At 41.0% G+C, this 20,230-nt stretch overlaps 1 protein-coding gene across 1 annotated transcript in view; it reads right to left on the reverse strand.

The window, feature by feature from the left end:
* PATL1 (PAT1 homolog 1, processing body mRNA decay factor) overlaps positions 1–19,409 on the reverse strand; it is a 37,125-nt gene extending 17,716 nt beyond the window's left edge. The window contains exons 1-13 of the mRNA XM_049892068.1: positions 19,169–19,409; positions 17,181–17,292; positions 9,850–10,067; positions 9,461–9,541; positions 8,713–8,907; positions 7,679–7,780; positions 6,943–7,032; positions 6,125–6,345; positions 5,247–5,336; positions 2,413–2,593; positions 1,819–1,942; positions 1,214–1,311; positions 604–663 (exon numbers count right to left, since the gene is read on the reverse strand). Of these exons, the coding sequence (XP_049748025.1) occupies positions 604–663; positions 1,214–1,311; positions 1,819–1,942; positions 2,413–2,593; positions 5,247–5,336; positions 6,125–6,345; positions 6,943–7,032; positions 7,679–7,780; positions 8,713–8,907; positions 9,461–9,541; positions 9,850–10,067; positions 17,181–17,292; positions 19,169–19,183 (1,587 nt within the window). The 5' untranslated portion in view covers positions 19,184–19,409. The remainder of the gene's footprint in view (positions 1–603; positions 664–1,213; positions 1,312–1,818; positions 1,943–2,412; positions 2,594–5,246; positions 5,337–6,124; positions 6,346–6,942; positions 7,033–7,678; positions 7,781–8,712; positions 8,908–9,460; positions 9,542–9,849; positions 10,068–17,180; positions 17,293–19,168) is intronic.
* Positions 19,410–20,230: the final 821 nt, after the last annotated feature.

Consider the following 20,230-nt stretch of genomic DNA (forward strand, 5'->3'; position numbering starts at 1 on the left):
CACCATGCTCTAGGGCCTCGCAACACGGCGTTGCCCTTTACGAACCACTTGCTTATATAGGACCTCATTTTTCTTAGAACCCAGCACGGTGCCCATTACCCAATAAATATCTGTGAACTGACTGATCTAATTAATCCCAGTCACAACAATGTAAATTTTATTCTCATTTTACCAGGCTTAGAAAGGTGACCTGCCCAAAGACACCTGGCTATTAACTGAACAAGCCTGGACAAAGAGCCAGAACTTCTAACTTTAAGTGCAGTGTTCTTCCCACAATGCCCTAGGTGAGGTATACCACAGTCTTTCTAGAGTGTTCTAAAGAAAGTACACAATAGGCACTTCGTAAGAATACAGTCGTTAATTAAGATCACAGAGCACGGGCTGGCCGCTCACTCTTGGTTACACACACATTTGACAATTCTTATCTGAAACAAACTATTGGAGCCTTGGTCGTGCAGTGGTTAACAGCCTGGCTGCTAACCAAAAAGTCAGCAGTCTGAATCCACCAGCTGCTCCTTGGAAACCCTATTGGACAGCTCTATTCTGTCTTACAGGGACGCTAGGAGTCAGAATCAACTTGACAGCAATGGGTTTATAACTTACTTTCTCAATTATGACAAGGGTTTTTCGTCTCTTGTCTCGAACTTGCTTTTCTTTTGTCTCCTAAGAAAAGACAAGAGTATTCAACATAAATTCTTTACTGCTGTTAAATATAATTTACTAAGTGTGTATCTATAGGTTCATTTCTGAAAATGCTTTGAGAATACTACACTCTCTTGAAGTTCATGAGCTAAACCAACGTTCATGTAGACAAAGATCACGGAGATGATTAAATCAACCTACATCTGAACTATTGAACTGAATTCATAGATAGGCAAAAGGTAATTGAAGAAGACGAAGATGTCATAGGAAAACCTTAAAGCACACAGAAACAATCATTTCTTTCAACAGCAAACTGGAGTAAACGTATGTTTCTGTTTGCAGGCAGTGCTACCCGGATGGAATATTCCTGCACCCCAGGCCCCGCCTGGCTGCCTGAGATGTGGGTGTCAACATCTCAGCATATGTGTGGAAAGCTAGAAGGCCATGGAATGTCAGCTGGGAAGCTCCGGGTTAGGCCAGAAACAACTTCATCATCCCAAATTCCATTCCACAGTGACAACAAGTGGTAATGACCAGTTTTTTTTAAGCATACAATTCTGCTAACACTTACATCATCTTCGCTCCGAGATGTCACAACAGCATCAATCATTTTTCGAGGATTATTCACGCTAGAGACAGTAAGCTTTCCCAGAGAGCCTTCAAACTGCACTGCAAGGGCACAAAAGTTACAACAAAATAAACACTCAACAATTCAGGCAGAAAGTTTTCAAAGAACATCTTTACATTCTCTTTTCTTTACTCACAGTCTGATAATTCACTACAAAAATTTACATCTTATCTAAAAAAAATCTACATCTTATCTAAAGCAATCCCTTATTAAAACTTATCCTTCCCCATTATTTTTTTGGTCACAATAATCATAAAGATAAAAATCTAAAGTACTTCCCCCTTATCTATTTTAGGGGTACTAGAAATTATAACAGGTTTAAAAAATCATGGAGTCTCCAGCAGAAAAGGACCCAAAAGCCATTCAGTGAGCCACTCAGTCCATGCCTGAGTAAAGGCTGATCTTTGCATTTATTAAGGGCAATGGTAGTTTGTAAATCAGATTCAAACATCTCTATTTGTCCATCTGTATGTATAGTTACTTATGCTTTATCACATCGGCAGCATCTCGAGTGTCTCCTCTCATGGGCATGTGGATAAGGACCTTACCTGGCTTATAAGCATGCTCCAGCTTGGCCACCTGAGGGGTAATGAGCTTGGTGCGCTCCTTTTTAGGGCCGTCACCTTGCATTTCTTCAGCAGCTGACAGTTTCTCCAGTTTCTCAAAGTAATTCTACCACATAAGAAGATGACTTGAGTGGCAACACAAGCACAGAACATGATTGCTCTTCACCACTAAATAATTAACCTATGCCAGCAGCAGTAACACAACTTCCACTCTAGAAATGTTCTGATCTCTTAATTTTTGTTAGATTGCTATCAACTTACTTTATCAAAAAATTTCAGTTTTTCAACAAGTTAGTAATCAATAGAAACATCTTTAAAGTTTGACTGCCAATAGAAAGAACCAGATTATTGATGCCAGAGGGATTTGATAAATGCTGATCTGAGAGCCTCTATATAAAAGAAGTAAAACGTATATAAGCAACCCATTTAGTGAATAAGAGGCTCCCCAGCTTGAGAGGAGGGCAAAATTTGCTTGGTCAACTCTTATCCACTTGGAAACTTTCTCAAAAGAAAATCCTACCAACTAGAGCAAAGGGCCAAACTCTTATTTTCTTAAAATTAGCATATGGCATTTACCTGGTAATAAAAATCATCCAGGTAGGGATCAGTGCTCTGCAGTTGCATCATCTGGATTTTGGAGACCCAATCCTTTTCTCGCTGCAACATGAGATTGGCATAAGGATCCTTTCGAAGATGATCTTGATGACTGCTCCGATGACTTCCTCTATCTCCTGCACCATTGAGATTCCGATGCTGACTGAAAACAAACAAATGCCACATTCACTCCAACTGGTTACGTTACTGATGCCTTATAACAACACAGAAACCTTTAAGAGTTCGGCTGCTAACCAAAAGGCCAGCAGTTCGAATCCATCAGGCATGCCGTGGAAGCCTGTGGGGCAGTTCTACCCTGTCCTATAGGGTCGCTGAGTCGAAAGTGACTTGAAGGCAGTGGGTTTGGTTTTTCTTGCATAAGAATACAGAAAAAAAAAAAAAAGAAGTCCCCTTTGTTTTTGTTAGAAGGGAGTAAACAAGAATTGTCTTAATGGAATTTAAGAGGAAAAGAGCTGTATAACAACATAATTAAAGAAATAAAACCATCATCTGAGTGTCTGCCATATGCTTAGCACTTATGGACTTTCAGATAGGCCCTGAATAATCCCATGAAGTACATCGTTTTATTTTCTCCTGACCAAAAACTGAGGGCAAGAGAGATCGAGTAACTTGTCCAAAGTCATACACCTGGTGGCAAAGTTGAGAGATCTGAACATAGGCTAATTTGACTCCAAAGACTATATACTCTCTTTAACTCTGAAAATTGTAAAGTATTTCAATAAAATCTCAAAACATATGGCTTGCAAATATCAAAAGACTTCTGTATTATACCACTAAATTTTTACTGAGATGCATGATCAACATAATTACAGCTGAGCAAACACTATAATATCTACTTACTCACCATCTAGATTTAATGACAAATGATAAATATATTTTTTTGGCCAGATTTGCCTCAGATCTTTAAAGCAGTACTATTACAGTAACGGGGAGCCCTGGTGATGCAGTGGTTAAAGCACGTGGCCACTAAGCAAAAGGTTGATAGTCCAAACTGACTAGCTGGTCTGCGGGAGAAGTGGCAGTCTACTTCTGTAAAGATTATAGCCTTGGAAATCCTTTGGGCAGTTCTACTGTCCTATAGGGTCACTGTGAGTCAGAACTGACTCGAAGGTGGTGGGTTATAGAACTAACACAGTGTTACATACACATCTGAAGGATCTTTTTAATCCCTGGATCCCAGTTTCTAGCATTCTTTCCTTCCTAGGGGAACTACCATCCTGCCTTTACTACGTATCCACCAAAACAGTTTTCTACTTTTATTACTGTGTATATCTTTAAATACTACAGTGTTATTTTGTATGCATGGCACTAGACACAATGCTCCTTGCTTCTTCACTGAACACTATGTTTCTTGTATTTACCCATGTTGATAACATACCCAACTGCTAGGATGTGATGTGTCCACATTTCCAACCTTCTTTTATATAGTCAAATTTGCTCTCAAGAGGCTGTATACTCCCTCCTGGGCAGGGTTGAGACATTTCAAGCTTTGCCTATCTGATGGTGTCAAATGGCTATCTTAATTTGCACTTTTCTGAGTATGAATGAGCTTGAACATCTTTTCATGATTATGAACCACCTGGTTTCCTCTACTGGGAGTTGCCTGTTTGTGCGTGATGCCTTTTGTCACATAGAAGTTTAATACTTAATGCAGATGTATTAATCTTTCCCTTTACGGTTTGTACTTTTTGGGTCTTAAGGGCCCATACTGCGGTTCTTCCCCTGTAAAAAATATCCTGGAACATCTTTAAAAGTGAGAAGGAATTATGTACACTCACAGAACCATAAAACTGAGAGGATGAAAACCACTTCACAGATATATTTTGTTTCGTTATTTTATGCAGATGAATTATTGTAGAATATAAGGTCCATGAAGGCAGGAGCTTTATCCAACACGCTCTTCTTTCTATCCCCAAAACTTATCAGTGCCTGGCACACAACTGGAGCAAATTTTATACAGATAGATAACCCCAAACTAAACCAAACCTCTTGCCATCAAGTCAATTCCAACTCACGACAACCCTATAGGACAGAGTAGAACTGCCCCATAGGGTTTCCAAGGAGTGGCTGGTGGATTCGAACCGCTAACCTTAGCAGCCAAGCTCTTAACCACTGTGCCATCGGGGATGCTATGGACAGTTAATCATTCTTTATTTATGCCTTTAATCTTCATTCAGCAAATAACTAGAAACAGCAATAAAGAATGACCATTGGCTTCATATAACCCCCAAATGCAAGGCTAGGCACTATATTTCAAGATTATTTCTGAGCTCAGAGATTATCTTGAAATATAATGTCGCAGATGGTAAACAAAAGGCTGTTAAGGGTACAATAAGAACTTGGTAAGAAGTGAGGATAAAATGTCAGCTAAACAAACAAAAAATCAGATCTAAATTTTAATTAAGATTTATGATCAATATAAAAACGTGCTGCCGTCAAGCAGATTTAGACTCATAGCAACTCTACAGGACAGAGTAGAACTGTACACAGGGTTTCTAAGGGGTGGCTGGTGGATTCAAACTGCCGACCTCTTGGTTAGTAGCCGAACGCTTCAGAACTGTGCCACTGGGGCTCCAATATAATTACAGTAGTTTGGAAATTAGTTGATAAAATCTTGTCATTTAAAGCTAGTGCACTAAAAACATAAAATGACAGCACCCATAATTTGATTTTAATAGCAAAGCAATCTCAATACTAATTAACCAAAAAGGTAAATGTAATTAGCAACACCTTGTTACACTGTCAAAATTAAAAGCTGAATTAAGAAACCACAAACGAGTGAGACCAGTACTTACTTTCTATTCTGTTGCTGCCTTTGATTCAAGAGGCGGCGGTGCTGTGGGTGAAGGTGAGTTGTGTCTGGTCTAAACATTGGGGCCTGAGATCTAAGAAAAAAGGATCAAGGATCTCAATTCAGTCATCCTCAAGATTTGCAGTTTTTCAGGATGCTGTAAGTATAGTCAATTCATACAGGTTTACCCAAGGGACTGTTAAAATCTAGCCTAAGGAGGCCAGGCTCTAAAGAAAAAGATAGCCACGCTTTTACATGTCTTCCACAAGGGCCAATTCTCAATTCCTAAGAGCGTGACCATAAAATGTCAGTGAATTAGCAGTAAGGGAATATGATTTTCTTTCTGCTCCAGTTTAACAGAAGTCTTTAAATACATTTAATAGTCTCAGTTTCAACTATCTGGGAATGACATAAGAAATACATGATAGGTAATAAAACATTATTTTGCTGAAGCAGGAACTTGAACCCCTCGTATTATAAAACCAGAGTGCAAAAGCAAGCAACTTAGCTGACTTCTCAGCATCTCTGCCTCTGTTCCTTGAGGATATGGTAATTCTTGTTAAGTGACAGGCACTGCGCGTATTACGTCAGTGTGTCTGTAAAATGGATATGAGGGAGACACAGCAAACTTTAAGAAAAAATAAAAGAGGCGATTAACTTGTGAGAATGTGCATAGGAGGCAAGTGACTCTTGAGGGAAATGTGATTCATGAGAAAGCCTGGAGCCTGTCAAACATTTCTGTGTTTGGCAATTTGAGGACCTAGTAAGAATTCAAAATACGTCACCTGCAAATATCAAGGGACTTCTGTATTATACCACTAAACACCAATGATGAGGACAGCTGGCTGACAAGGGATAAAACAGTGGATTTGTTTAGCGTACCTTAGGTTCTGCAGGTGAGGTCCTGGGCCAGGAGGGTGCTGCTGTGGAGGAGGCGGTGTAGCGGGGGGTGGAGCGCTAAAGAAGGCACGAAAGCCTGGTGCTGGGGGAAGCATCTGCCCGACTCGCCCTTGCAGCAACTTGGAATTCATGGCAGCAAGTGGACTACCGACAAATCCAGGGACCCGGGGGAACTGGCTGGGAGACATCCGTCCAGGCTGTAGCTACAAGAGGAACAAGACCTTAGATTTAGTTAATCTGCAAGCCCCTCAGATCCCTGGCTGGCACAAATGGTTTGTGCTTGGTTGCTACTCTAGAAGAAAGACCTGAAGATCTGCTTCTGTAAAGATCAAAGCCAAGAAAACCCTATGGAGCGCCTCTACTCTGTTACACATGGGGTCACCGTGAGTTGGAATCAATTCAACAGCAGCAGGTTTTTTCTTTTTTTCCCCCAGTGGGGTAAGTCCCCCTGCTTTTACCTGCAGAAAAGTGAATACTGTTTCCACCAAAACTTTGTTTGAAAAAGTGTAGGAAAAAAAAATGAGAGGCAATAATGTATGATTCGCTGCAAAACAAGGGGTGATATTATCTAATAAAAGGAGCCCTGGTAGTGCAATGGTTAAGTGCTCGGCTGCTAACTGAAAGGCCGGCAGTTCAAACCCACCAGCAGCTGCACAGGAGAAAAGACCTGGCAAAGATGTCAGCCTAGGAAGCCCTATGGGGCAGTACTGCTCTGTCACACTCGATGGTTCACAACATCATCTAATGAACCTTAGGCAAGCAGGAGAGCTCTTTATGGACACGGCTAATCACAGGCTTACCTGTGCTCCTCCAAGAAGCTGTGCTCTCTGAAGAGGGTTGAGAACAGGAGGAACACTAGGAGGGAACGGATGACCTAGGAGGGAAGAGTTCTAAAAAAAAGAAAGAAAAAAAAAATTATACTATGAAACATAAATCAATCTAATAAAGGAATTCAGTAAAAATGCAGAATAAACTCAGATATAAAAACTCTATAAAGTTGCCAAGTTAAGCTTTCCACTGAGGGAACATAAAAGGGTAATGCTAGAAATTAGGAAGCATTCTGATCGGGTAATGTGAAAAAGCAAGCAGTAGAATGAGGGACTGAAGTAGCAGGAGACCATATAATCCCACTACAAATTTAGATTTCTTCATGATGAGAAAGATTTGTGGTATAAAATTGAGTACAATGGACCATGTCCTCTGGACTGGGGACCATCAGATAGTCAACTGTGGAGATAAATAAAGATGTACAACTTAGGAGAAGTAATATACTCATGAAGGTCCCTAGGTGGCAAAAACAGCTTGCACTTGACTGCTAACCTAAAGGCCAGTGGTTCAAAACTAATCAACTTCTGTTAAGATTACAGCCAAGAAATCCCTGTGGACAGTTCTACTCTGTAACACATGGAGTCTCCCTGAGTTGGAACTGAATCTATGGCAACTAACGAAAAGAAGAATATTTAATGGTAGTGTTCACACAGGTAGTCATCAGAGAATATATACTGCACAATTTCCTTAACTGGTGAAATGACATACCGGGACACTGCAGAGCTGGTTTGGAGACATCCTCTCACCATAGGGAGCAGGATAACGTGGTGGCATTGGGGGCCGAACATGGACAGGCTTCGGACACAGAATCTATCAAGACAAACGTATATACAACTACATTCAATTAAGTCAGTTTTTTCTCCATCTAAATTCCCTCCCCTCAAGTACTGGCAGAGACACGAAACTCAATGCCAAGCCCTACTTCTAAGCAAATTGCTATGGCTATGGGTTCAAATTCGGAACCTTTGGTCACTTCCTCTCACAAATATCAAGTAAAGTGCCAGTTTTAACTGAGGAATATTTAGCTAATTCTCCAGTTATCCCCACCCTTCCATGCTATCTGAGAAAGGTACCAGCAGATATTCTGACTTGCAAATTCTCTCCAAGAGGATATATTTTGGTAGCAGTGAAGGAGAAGGAATGATAAGAAAGCTGGAGGATTAACTAAATCCTGTTCCGAAGACCCTGTGATATGGCCGCCATGCTCAGCATTTTTGTGGTACATTGACTCCACCTTTCATAAGACAGTGAGCCTAAGTAGGCCATACCAACACCACCCTCCCCCCATACCTTCCAAATTGGCCTTCCTTTTCAGCTGCTCGTTTCAGGTGGAGGAAAGTCTATGGAACAGGACTGCACAGGCTCTAGGGAAAGCAGGGATATCTTAAAGGTAAAAAGGATGTGGACAATGCTGTGTGTTCCCACTCCCCCCAGCTTTCAGTTACCTCTCTGCAAATGTTTTGGGAGGCAGCAAAATACTTTAAAAAGGATATAGACACTAAATGTGGTTAACTACCCTTTTCTCCTCCAATTCAATGGCAGTAGCAGCAACAGCAGCAGCGAGAAAGGGTGTTAGGGGATGTGTCTCTGATTTGCACTAACTTCTCCTCCAACTGGCTATTTTTCTGTCTAATCTAATGCCTACCCAAAACTTCGACCCCCCTCCCAGCATCACCAGTTTCCCAAATGATTGTGCCCAGACTCCCAATATCCTGGGCTGAGTGCTTGTTAATGAGAGGTACCTGCTGGTTGAAGCTGGGTACGGTCATCTGCTTAGGTGGGGTGCCTATGGGGACGGCTCGGACAGGAGGACTCCCAATGACAGGTGAAGTTGACCGCCTTGGTAACGCACGCTCGGAAAGATCCCGATCGTCTTCTGCACCCTGTGGAGGCCTCTGGGGCAAGGCATATTCTAGTAGAGATACTGTAGGCATTTCCTAAGTAGTTTAAAAGAAGAAAGAAAGAAATTAGCTAACTGGAAATGTTTTAATCATCTCTGTAGCTGCAAAATATCTTGAGAAATTACTTTTTAAATTTTTATTTACTTTTAATTTACACATAGTAAAATTTACTCTCTTTGGTGTATAGTTTTCTGAGTTTTGATAAATACATAGTTATGGATCTGCCACTGCAATCAAGATTCCGAAGAGTTTCATCACTCTCCAAAATTCCTTTGTATTGTCCCTTTGTAGTCAACCCCTCCCAATACCCCAGGCCACTGATCTGCTCTCCAGCCCTATAGTCTTGCCTGGAAAAGACTTTTCAAGTAATTCAAATCGTAAATTGACACATGTCAGTTCCAGTGGCTCCTTTTCAAACTTCTCAAAATAAATGGAATCAAATGAGCACTGCTGTGGATGCAGCAATCAACAAAATACTGGCAAATGATAGACACTTATACATTCTTTCTGTGAGAAAAGCATGATTATAGGAGGCAACTTGAAAACTTCACATCTTACGAATTTTATATAAAGAGGCAATGCTCAATACCTGAGTAAGCAGTGGTCCTCGGATTCGCCTCAGAACTTCAGATCCATCCCAGATGCTGGAATTGAGACTTCCTGATTGAGGCTAACAAAAAAGGAAAACACACACACACACACACACACACAGTCTGGAATAGTGTGGGCTCTCTGGGTGACTGAGCTGCTACTGGTGAATGAGGGTCCAAAAGTGCCTCCACTGCTGGAGGGTAAAATACTGTGGTGTTCCAGAATAAATGTTATCCCAACTTCATTTCTAGATTTGCTATCATCGGGAATTATTTTATCAATTTTCTATTCCAAATGCAATTCTTTCATTATAGACGAAATAAGTGGCAAAGCTCAATACTTTACTTATAGTTTGCCACAGTTCTCAAATCAGAGTAACTTACTCACTTGCAAAACTGGCCTGGTCTGCACCGCCCTCATGATAGCTGGATCTTCTAATTCATTTTCAATCACCATCTTACTAAGCCTTTCTGCCAGGTTCTCCTCATGGTCACCCAACAAGTCCATCTCATCCCTTTCTCCATTGCCTGTTTGTTCATGAACTGCCACTGGCAGCTTCTCCTCCAATTCAGCCAGGCGCTCATGTGCTTCCTGCCAATCATCATCTATGAGGAAATCACAGAAAAGAAATACAGTTCATATTGGAACTAAAAAGTCTTATAAAAGTCTTCTGTTAATCAAATGAACAAATCCAACTCCAGAAGACAGGTGAAAAGTCAGGTTTTCACTTACAGACACAAAATAAGGTTTGACCAGTATGAACAAATAATATTATACAAGGAACAACATTTAAGCATTTAGATTAATAGCTTAATATATTATTGATCGTGTTCAAGCTGTATTCAGAAACTCATTTCTAAACTGGCGATAGATATGTGTACTACTACCTACTGGTTTTAAGATTTTATTCATTTCAGGTAAAAACTCTAAAGGGAAGTTGAAAATCCACTGCACTAGAATACAACCTTCTCTTAGTTTATAATTGTCAAATTCTTTACAGGCTTTTGAATCCATTCATTTCACTATTTGTTGAGCACCTATTACTTGACAAGCACTGTTCTGGGTGCATGGGCTACAGCAGTGTACACAGCAGACAACGATCCCAGCCTTCCTGCAGCTTTCACTCAAGTGGGAAAGAAATAGATAATAAATAACGAACATAATGAGTAAGTAAATTACATACTATATATTGTTGTTAGTTGCTCGCTGAGTCGATTCTGACTCACGGCGACCCCATGTGTGCATAGCAGAACTGCTCCATAGGGTTTTCAACATGTAAAATGCTGCTTTCCTTCTGGAAGCAGATCACCAAGTATGTCTTCTGAGGCGCCTCTGGGTGGGTTCAAACCACCAACCTTTCGGCTAGTAGTCGAGCTCTTCGTCATTTGTGCCACACAGGGACTCCTATGTACTATAGCAGAAGATGAAAATGCTATAGGGGTATAGAGGAAGGCAGGCAGACTAAAATTGTAAATAGGATGGTCATGCTGAGAAAGCGACAATGAGTAAGAGAGTAGCCACGTGGATGTCTGGGAGAAGATCATGACAGGCTGAGGGATACAAAGGTCTTAAGGTACGAACAAGAGTGACGGTTTTGAGAAACAACAAGGAGTGGAATGAGCAAGAGGGAAAGAGAAGAAATTAGGGTCAAAGAGGCAGGAATAGATAGCTCATTCAGGGGCTTCTGGGCTACTCTGGTTGAAATGGGGTGCCACTGGAGGTCTTGATGTGGCTTAACTTTTTAAAAGGATCATTCTGGCCACTGTGTTGAAAACAGGGGTAGCGAATTTTGGAATTATGGAGAGTGGTTGGAGCCTTGGTGGCACAGTGGTTAAGAGCTACAGCTGCTAATGAAAAGGTCAAGTTCGAATCCATCAGCAGCTCCTTGGAAACCTTATGGGGCAGTTCTACTCTGTCCGATAGGGCTGCTATGAGTTGGAATCGACCCGACGGTGATTTTTTTTTTTTTGAGTCAGGTGGCTACTATAGTAAATTGGGGGAGAAGTGATGGTGACTTGAACCAGGGTCAATTCCTCTTCTAATTATGTCTTTGCTATTCTGTATACTACTCAACAGTCTATAGCATTAACGCCAAGGCTCTTTTCTTGTTTATTATGGTGACACAGCATTATTTTTAAGTCCCACCATAGCATAGATTAAATATTTCAGAACCCTTTGTCAGTCCCTCTAGAACCAGACCTTCTTACTTTTATCAATTCTCTCATTCTGGTGCTCCCCAAACTAATCATTCCATTCTGTTTCCATCAAAAAAGCTCTCACCTCTCCCTCCTCACTGAAGCTTTTCCTAAATAATCCTTTCATTTAATTCTACCTCCATCTCATCTAAACAAGCAATACTTTCTAACTCACACAAAAAAACAAGTATTCTTTTGTATATGCTATATGTTTTACTTGTATTTTAGTTATATGTTTGTAACAGGCAGGGATAGATAACATGTAATTCCCTTTATAGCTAACAGAAACACAGAATTCTGAAAAACTGTTCGTAATGACAATACCCCCAATTTAACTTTTCTATATACCTTAAGGAAACCCTAGTGGTGTAGTGGTCAAGAGCTAAGGCTACTAATCAAAAGGTCAGCAGTTCAAATTCACCAGGCGCTCCCTGGAAACTATATGGGGCAGTTCTGCTCTGTCCTATAGGTTGGTAAGAGTCAGAATTTACTCAATGGCAACAGGTTTGTTTTGGTGTTTTTTATATACCTTAAGGAGACCTGGAAACCCTGGTGGCATAGTGGTTAAGAGCTACAGTTGCTGACCAAAAGGTTGGAAGTTTAAATCTACCAGGCGCTCCTTGGAAACCCTATGGGACAGTTCTACTCTGTCCTTTAGAGTCACTAGAAGTCAGAATCGACTCGACAGCAATGGGTTTGGTTTTAAGGAGACCTGGTGGCACAGTAGTCATGAGCTCAGCTGCTAACCAAAAAGATCGGCAGTTTAAGTCTACCAGTTGCTTCTTGGAAACCCTGTATGGCAGTTCCACTGTCCTATAGGGTCACTATGAGTCAGAATCGACTCAACAGCAATAAGTTTGGTTTGGGGTCTTTTTATACATCATATTAAAAGAATCAAATAGAAGGAAGAATTGGAGACATCATTAAAAAAAAAAAAAAAAAATGGTGCCAAGTAAACAGTAAGGGTGTAATAAATGGTAGAGGGTAGCTGCTATTTTTTTCTGAGAGGCTCATGTGTAACTCTGTGAAATATCTTTTTTTTTCTGCTTACAAAAAAAAAAACACATGTTCATTAAAATATTAAAAAAATCAGTGAAATATGTAACTTAGAAAGTGAAAGTTCCCCATAATTCTATCAGCTATGTTAAGTTTTTAAGAATGCAAACTATAAAGTTTAATTTGCTTTCTTTCTAAAGTCTTGAACATCTTTTCATGCATGTATACATATAAAACTATTAATAATATTATCTCATTCTTTTTACTATCTATATAGATTCAATTCTATTGATAAAGTGTAATTTAATTTACCCTCTACTGATTAATCTTTGTATTATTTACAATTTTCAGTATAATGATTAATATTGTAATGAACATAAAACATATCTTAACATTTTAGGCAAATATTTCTGTAGGCTAAGTCCTTTTCAGACTCAGATTATAAACACTTAAAATTTACTATTTTTATCACATAACTATGTACGAAATAAAACTAGTGATCCAAAAAATGAGGGAAGTGGGTCTCCCAAACTTATAATTTTGGCATCAGAACCATTTTCTAGTCTCTGGGCACTGCAGTAGATTTAAACACTAGTTTGGTAAAGGGATCCATTAAACTGTGGATTATTCTGTCTTCACTGGGATAAAGGTTGTGGCTATAAAAATACCCTTACCTAAGCCTCCAGGACATGGGTCTTTTTTCCTAACCACTGGGATTCTCTTCCCTGCCCAATAGCTTCCTCTTACCCACGTGACGAGCAAGTGGCACTCTTCCACCGAAATGTCATCTTACAGAAAAGAATTTAAGGTAGTCATTTCAGTATGCTGGTCTCTGATAAGCGTACCCTGATGTGCTTAAAAAAGGGAAAAAACTACTTTAGATGACAATTACAGTGTTAATTTAAATGACGAGTCTTATTAATTTGAAAAAAATTAGAGAATAGTGTAATTAAAAATCAAATGTGACATGAATGGCTTGTGCCATCCTTGGTAAGAAAGAGTAAGCCGGGCAAGTCTTTAAAGGACAAATTCTGCTTTGCCATTTCACTAACTCAGCAATGCCAAAGAATGTGAGTCTATAATCTTGAATTAGGGGATTCTTTTTTTTTTTTTTACCTTTATTTCTCAAATTTAAGAAGTTCGTTTGTTGTGAGATGGGTTCTGAAGCAGCAGAGTTCTAATTTGTTTTGTTTTCATTGACCGCTTCCTATGCTCATGTTTGCTAACTTTACCAGGTCCCATCAAAGATGGATAGTCTATTTGCCCTTAACACTAAAATTTTAAAAATGCAGGTTAAATTCTGTTAGAATGTTTTTGAATTGTTACTTTTCAGATATGTAAGTAAAAGCATCTACACCAGAAAATACCATCATCATTTTATATTTTTCTTGCTCTTGTGAAAAATCAGCTGAGGTCCTGTGGGAGATCTCATGCCTTCACTGTAACAGGATATTTCATCCTGTACCTTTTTCAAATGACCTAAAAATACAGTTTTTTAGATATGTTGATGATTGATCTCAATCCACATCAGTCACAATGATAATGCATGGGCAAAGGAATAACAGAGAAACGAAGGGACAGAGATACCTGTTTTCCTCCAACCAATTAACCTATACACTGACGTGGGCTACTGAATTCCTGGGTGCTTCCACAAAATCATACTTGTTGTAATAATGCCCCTGAAGTCCATCTCAGGGATATTTTAAAACAGAATGAAAAGTCGATTTAATTTTAAGGCACTTCCAGTCCCTAAAGTGTTTAGCAGCTATCAAAAAAAGGGAAGTAGAAAGAATGGGCAGCCCTTTCAGATGGAGACAGGAGATTTCCAAAAATTGCCTAAAGACTGTTTTAACACAACCAGTAGGCTTCACTGACTGTATTTATAACCTATTTATACCTCACCTTCTGATTCCTCATTTGTAAAATGAGGATAATAGTAATAGTACCTAACTCACAGGGCTGCTGTGGGGACGAGTAATATATGTACAAAATTTAGAATGGTGGCTAGCATATAATAAGCACCATGTAGTGTAAGCTTTTACTATCAGCGAATGAGCTGGGATTATTCTACACCATTTATTGCTCTAAGGTGATGCAAACATTAATTCATGCAGAAGACAGTGACTAGTTTCTTAAAAAAAAAAAAAAATCCACTATACCAACAGGTATTATTCAAGACACCCATGCCTTGAATTAAAAACTATCAAACCAAAACATATGGGAAAGGTCTGACATTTCATCTCCTTTTGGTTTAAATTCTCTATACCAGTTGTATCTCTATCGGTAGAGGTGTATCAAACAAGTCACAGGTTGATTTAGAAAGCAATTTTATTTTTACATACACAGTATCATCTATGCAATATTTTATGTGTTTCATACATGTGTATGTATACATAATATATATACATGTGTGTATGTATATACATATAGTGTATTTATAATATTTATGCCAAGATGTTAGGAGGAATTAAGATTTTAACTTTACAATTCAAGTATATTATGTTCTCAATGGAAAGGGCTCACCTTTGGAAATCTCTTCTCTGTTATAAAGTTTGCTGACCAAGAAGTCCTTCTTAATCACCCTTTTGCCCTAGGATACAAAGCAGGCTAACCATATGCTGTTTCACTGGCTTACTTTCTACAGCCTGTTCTTTCAGCCCCTAGGGGCTATTTCAGTGTGTGTGTACTTTTCAGTTTCCCCATCTGCACACACTAATGTCCTTATAAGGCAATATTATTCCCGTTTTGTAAGGACACAGAAACCCAAAAAGACTGCCCATAGCACTTCTGGAAGTCAACGTTCTGTTCAGGTTTAAAACTGAGGACATACTTACTATGCTGCCTCATCTTAATGTAATATATATAAGTCAACTGAATCATTTTAATACTGAGGACCTGTTGAAAAAAATATTAACATTCATTACAATATTTTATTAGAAAAAGAGTTCTAGAAATATGTATACCATGTCTGTGGCTTCTATGGTGTTGTAGTGGTTGTTACAGAACTAACTCCCAAATCCAATTTGCAATTCACATCAGTTCCCTGCTTTGTAATTCTATTCTACTTCCCTTTCCCTGTGATCTCCATGGAGAGAGACAACAGTGTCTTAGATCATGTCATCCTTTGGACGATCTCATCTCCTAAACCATGGCTATAATCCAAAAGACTTTGGCTCCCTGCCATAATGGGTCTAGCTTCTACCTCAAAAACTTTTCTTGTTGCTCCTAATAATGGCAGTTTTAGCTCCCTAATGAATTTTGTAAACCCTGACTGACAGCAATATACTTTTTCATTTTTGCCCGTTTATTCAATTCAGCCTAAGCTTTAATAACTTTAAGGCGTTTAGGTCACTACAAAAGCAGTAATCATTATAACACTTTAAGACCTCTCATTTGTTTTTGATACATAACATCTTGGGATTATCTACTACTGCTAAATTTCCTTTTCCTCCTTAATACTTAATTTTACCTATTTGTTGCATACACAGAAATGCTGCAATTACAAAAAAATAGCCACTCCTATTTACACATCCCAACACAAACACTCTTATTGGTGTCTTCCAACATCAACAGGGAAGCAAAAATACCTGCACTGACTCTTACCTATGCATTTTTTAAAAAGTCTAACTTAAGTCTTAGCAGTTCACTTGTTCTAGGATCTCGAATTCTCAAATTTAACCATATAAGCTTGCTCCCTAAATTTCCCATCTCAGCAACTGTTAAACACTGTGTCCTGTAAGTTTAATCTGGTTCTTTGACTTTTTCCAATTCTAAAAATATTTATTCTATAAACAAACATGGAAAAATTTCATTTGCGTACAAAACTTTTTTTTAAACTCATGAAATCTTATCGTCAGCATTCTTTGGGATTAAAAAAAAAAAAAGACCAAACCATTGCTGTTGAGTCGATTCTGACTCACAGTGACCCTACAGGTCAGAGTAGAGCTGCCCAATGGAGTTTCCTAGCAGCGCCTGGTAGATTTGAACCGTGGACCTTTTTGGTTAGCAGCCATTGCTCTTAACTATTATGCCACCAGGGTTTCCTTGGGATAAAAAGCTTCTATTTTATTAAAAATAATATAAGACAACAGTGAGGCCAAGCAATATGTTACTGATAGACTGAATTTTAAAAGAAACTCACACATACCCCAGAACCTGAATTTTCTTCTAGTTCGCTGTATATTCCCTTCACTTAAGTTATGTGTTCTACACATAAAAATTTCTCTCTTCTAGGATTATTTCAAACCTCTTTCAAATGTCTACTTCTGTAACTATATACTGTCAACCTTGAGCTATAGGTCATATAGCTAGAAGGGACAGGCCTTAGAGAATACCTGGTTTTATTAAAAAAAAAGTGAGGCAAAAAGAGGCCCAGAGGAGGAGGGTAGATGCTTCTAGTGAAGACCGAACTATTCTAAGAATAGAAGATGTCTTGCCAAATTAGCGAATGAAGGTCTACTATGAAGACAAAGCACTGATAAAGGAGTAAGAGACCAAGATGATATGAGAAAGAAAGATGCCACTTACCAACTGCACCTGACCCGAATGTATCATCATTGAACTGATCAATCTCTTCATCTTCCTCTCCTAGGCCCTGAAATGCATCTTCATCTTCATCTAGAGGACAATCCTCCAAAGACTGAAAAAGAGGAGAAAAGGTATTAGCTATTCATCAAGTTTACATCCTTGTTTTAAAAATGTTCATTTTCTCTTCCCAATGATCATAATAGCCTTACTATGACTTTTTGTGAAGATGGCATTTCCTCCACTTCCCAATTTGCCTGACTTGGAAGATTCCAGTATCCTCCTTTCTTTCATTTACTATTTCCTGTTCCTTACTTCATTTAATCTTGCTTCCCAAGTGTTTCATTTCTTTAATTTATCAAGAATTTAATAGTAACATTTCCCCACGTAACCAGAAATTAGGCCTGAAACTTTCTTTACATCACTGGTTGGAGTAAAATGAGAATGAAAATAAATGCTTCATTATTTTGCTTGAGTATTATACATCTTTTTTCAACCAAAATCTCATTTTCCTTATTACATCCATGCTGTGTTTTTCAACTGCTACTCTCTTGTAAAGCTTTCTCTGCATTTTCCATCCTTCTCTCTTCTTTTTTCTACAGGCTCAAATTCTAGTGACAAAACAGAAGGCTAAATTTTCAACCAGTAAGTGAATTCTGAAAAAGCTGCAACATGGCAAATTCAAGTTCCGGTCCCACAAGTCATGTTCTTTCTGACTGAGTACCTATGATGTTTCAGGCTCTAAGCCTCAGTCTCTTAAACTGCAGTGCAGGTACAGTATCACCTATCTTGGAGAGTTGTTAGCATCAAAAGCAGTAGCAATGGGCTGCTGAACAAATGCTAGATATCACTGTATCGGTTTTGGTGCTCCATTTTAAACATTTTCCCCTTCCACTTCACTCTTCAATAGATTTATTCTCCATGTTTTCTTTTGGCAACTTCTGCCCACTTTATCCCATCATCTCTTTATGTTTACATAAGATCAGTTTGGTCTAGGACCTCTCCCATCAAGTATGGAGCTCATCTGTTCACAATTTCCAAAGGCTCCGAACTGGAATGTCACAATCTCTCAGTAAGTAGGTTGACAATGATCTTGCCTGGCTACCTCTTAGCTACGCTGTTCCTAAAGGAATGATTAGGCCAAAGGGCCACTCTACCCATCTCTAAGTCCTCCCAAACTTATATAAAGCAGACATGCAATTCCCTCCACATCAGAGGCAACTTCCAGCAGCACGCCCTTCCAAATCACAGAGATCTACTTAACCAAATCACCGCCTTTCTGAATCACAAAGAATCCAGACAAGCCTTTCATTCACAAATACAGAAACCTTTGCCCAAAAATAAGGAGTCACTGAAGGTCACACAGTGGGTTAGTGACACGGTCAGAACTATTGCTACATTCCCGGCATCCGTCACCAAACCCAGGTCTCCCTCCACTCAAGAAAACTTCTGCTGGACACGCCCCCCTCCCAACTCTGGGCTCTCATTAGTAAACAGTCAGGGCCCCAGTCAAACGGCAAGTCCCCGCTCCCCTGACCGGGTGGTTGTTAAGTGTGTATGGGTGAGTGTCAGTAACCGGGGGAGAAGAGGTGCAGACTCCAGGGCGGGAAACGCGTCTCTGGGCGTCCCCGGGTGACTCTACCTCCTCAGGAATGGTCACGGGGTTGATGCACACCGGTCCCCTCCTGGGCTCCTCCCGGGACAGAGGTGGAGGAGTCTGGTTACAGCGGTTAACGGGTCCTCCCCACCGCAAAACAGAGGCCAGCTCTCCCCAGCGGAATTGATGGGGCAGTCCCGACCCCCCGAGACCGGCTCACAGCCCTCGGATTAGACCGATGACCCCCGGTGGTGGTGCTCCGCTGTCCCGCGGCTCCCGCCACCTGTCCCCTAACCCCCACCCAGGAGCGCGGGACGGACGCGCCCGGGGGGGGGGCGAGAGGAAGAGGGGCGCGTGAGGGAGGGAGGGGTCACTTCCGGCCGCAACAGCTCACCTCGTAGCGGAACATTCTTGGGAAGGGGGGGGAGGGAGCGGGGAGGGGAGTAGGGGAGGGAGGGAAGAAACGCTGACTCTCCGGGCTTCTCCGCGAGCGGGTCCTCCACCGGCTCGCGACCCCTGGCCGCCGCCGTACGCCCGGAGCGTGCGTGGGAACGTGCGCAGGCGCGCCTGGGGGAGGGCGGCCGCCCCGCTGGGCGCAGGGCGGCGGCGGCTGCGCAGGGACAGATTTGGCGTCCCGCTTCCTAGTCTTGGCGGCGGGAAGGAGGTCCCGTGGCGAGAGACTGCGCAGGCGCTGCCCATCGGGGGCGTCCTGCGAGTCGGGGACTTGCAGCTCCGCCCCCTGTTTCTGCTTGCCCGCCCCGCGCTCACCTCGGAGCTGAAAGACAGTCACGAGTTTTCCGTCAGCTGCGGGGCGGAGGAAACCCGTGTGATTGTCACAGGATATGGCTGTGAAGGGCCCCGGGTTTAGTCTGGGCTGGGAGAAATGGAGCTTCCCCAACTGCTCGGTGTCCTCACGATACGATCTGCGCCAAGCAGAGAGCGAAAAGATAAATTCATAGTCATCGTAAAGGGCAGAATGTGTCTCACTGTCAGCGGCGCATTACCCGCAGAATCAACAGCAGCCCAGGGCTGTGATTTATGTGGTTTCAAGTGATGACTGCCCCGTTTTGTAAAAAGCCGAAGGCATGTTCCGGCGGTTGAATTAGGGTGGTATTTTTAGGCGCCGGGCGCTTCGGGCACGTGGAGAACCGCAGAGGGCAGCCCCGCCGTTTCCCTTCCTGGTGGGACGACAGCAAGGTCATGGAGGCCGAGGAGCCTGGGGGCGCCGCTGGGTGACACCGCTCCGTTAGAGGATCAAGTCCAGAAAAGACTTTGTCCGGGTTATAAACCTTGGCACCCAGCTTCCAAAGTCTGGTGGCTGCTTACTGCTCTTTAATCCCGTTTGTCTTTACTGAACCATCTCTTTCCTCGTAAAGGACTAAACTTGCACGACTGGGAATTAATTCTTGTGCGTTTCGCAACCCTTTTCTCAACTCCTTTCTCTGGGTGTCTCTTA

Source organism: Elephas maximus, chromosome 7, assembly GCF_024166365.1.
Source record: "Elephas maximus indicus isolate mEleMax1 chromosome 7, mEleMax1 primary haplotype, whole genome shotgun sequence".
Taxonomy (NCBI): domain Eukaryota; kingdom Metazoa; phylum Chordata; class Mammalia; order Proboscidea; family Elephantidae; genus Elephas; species Elephas maximus.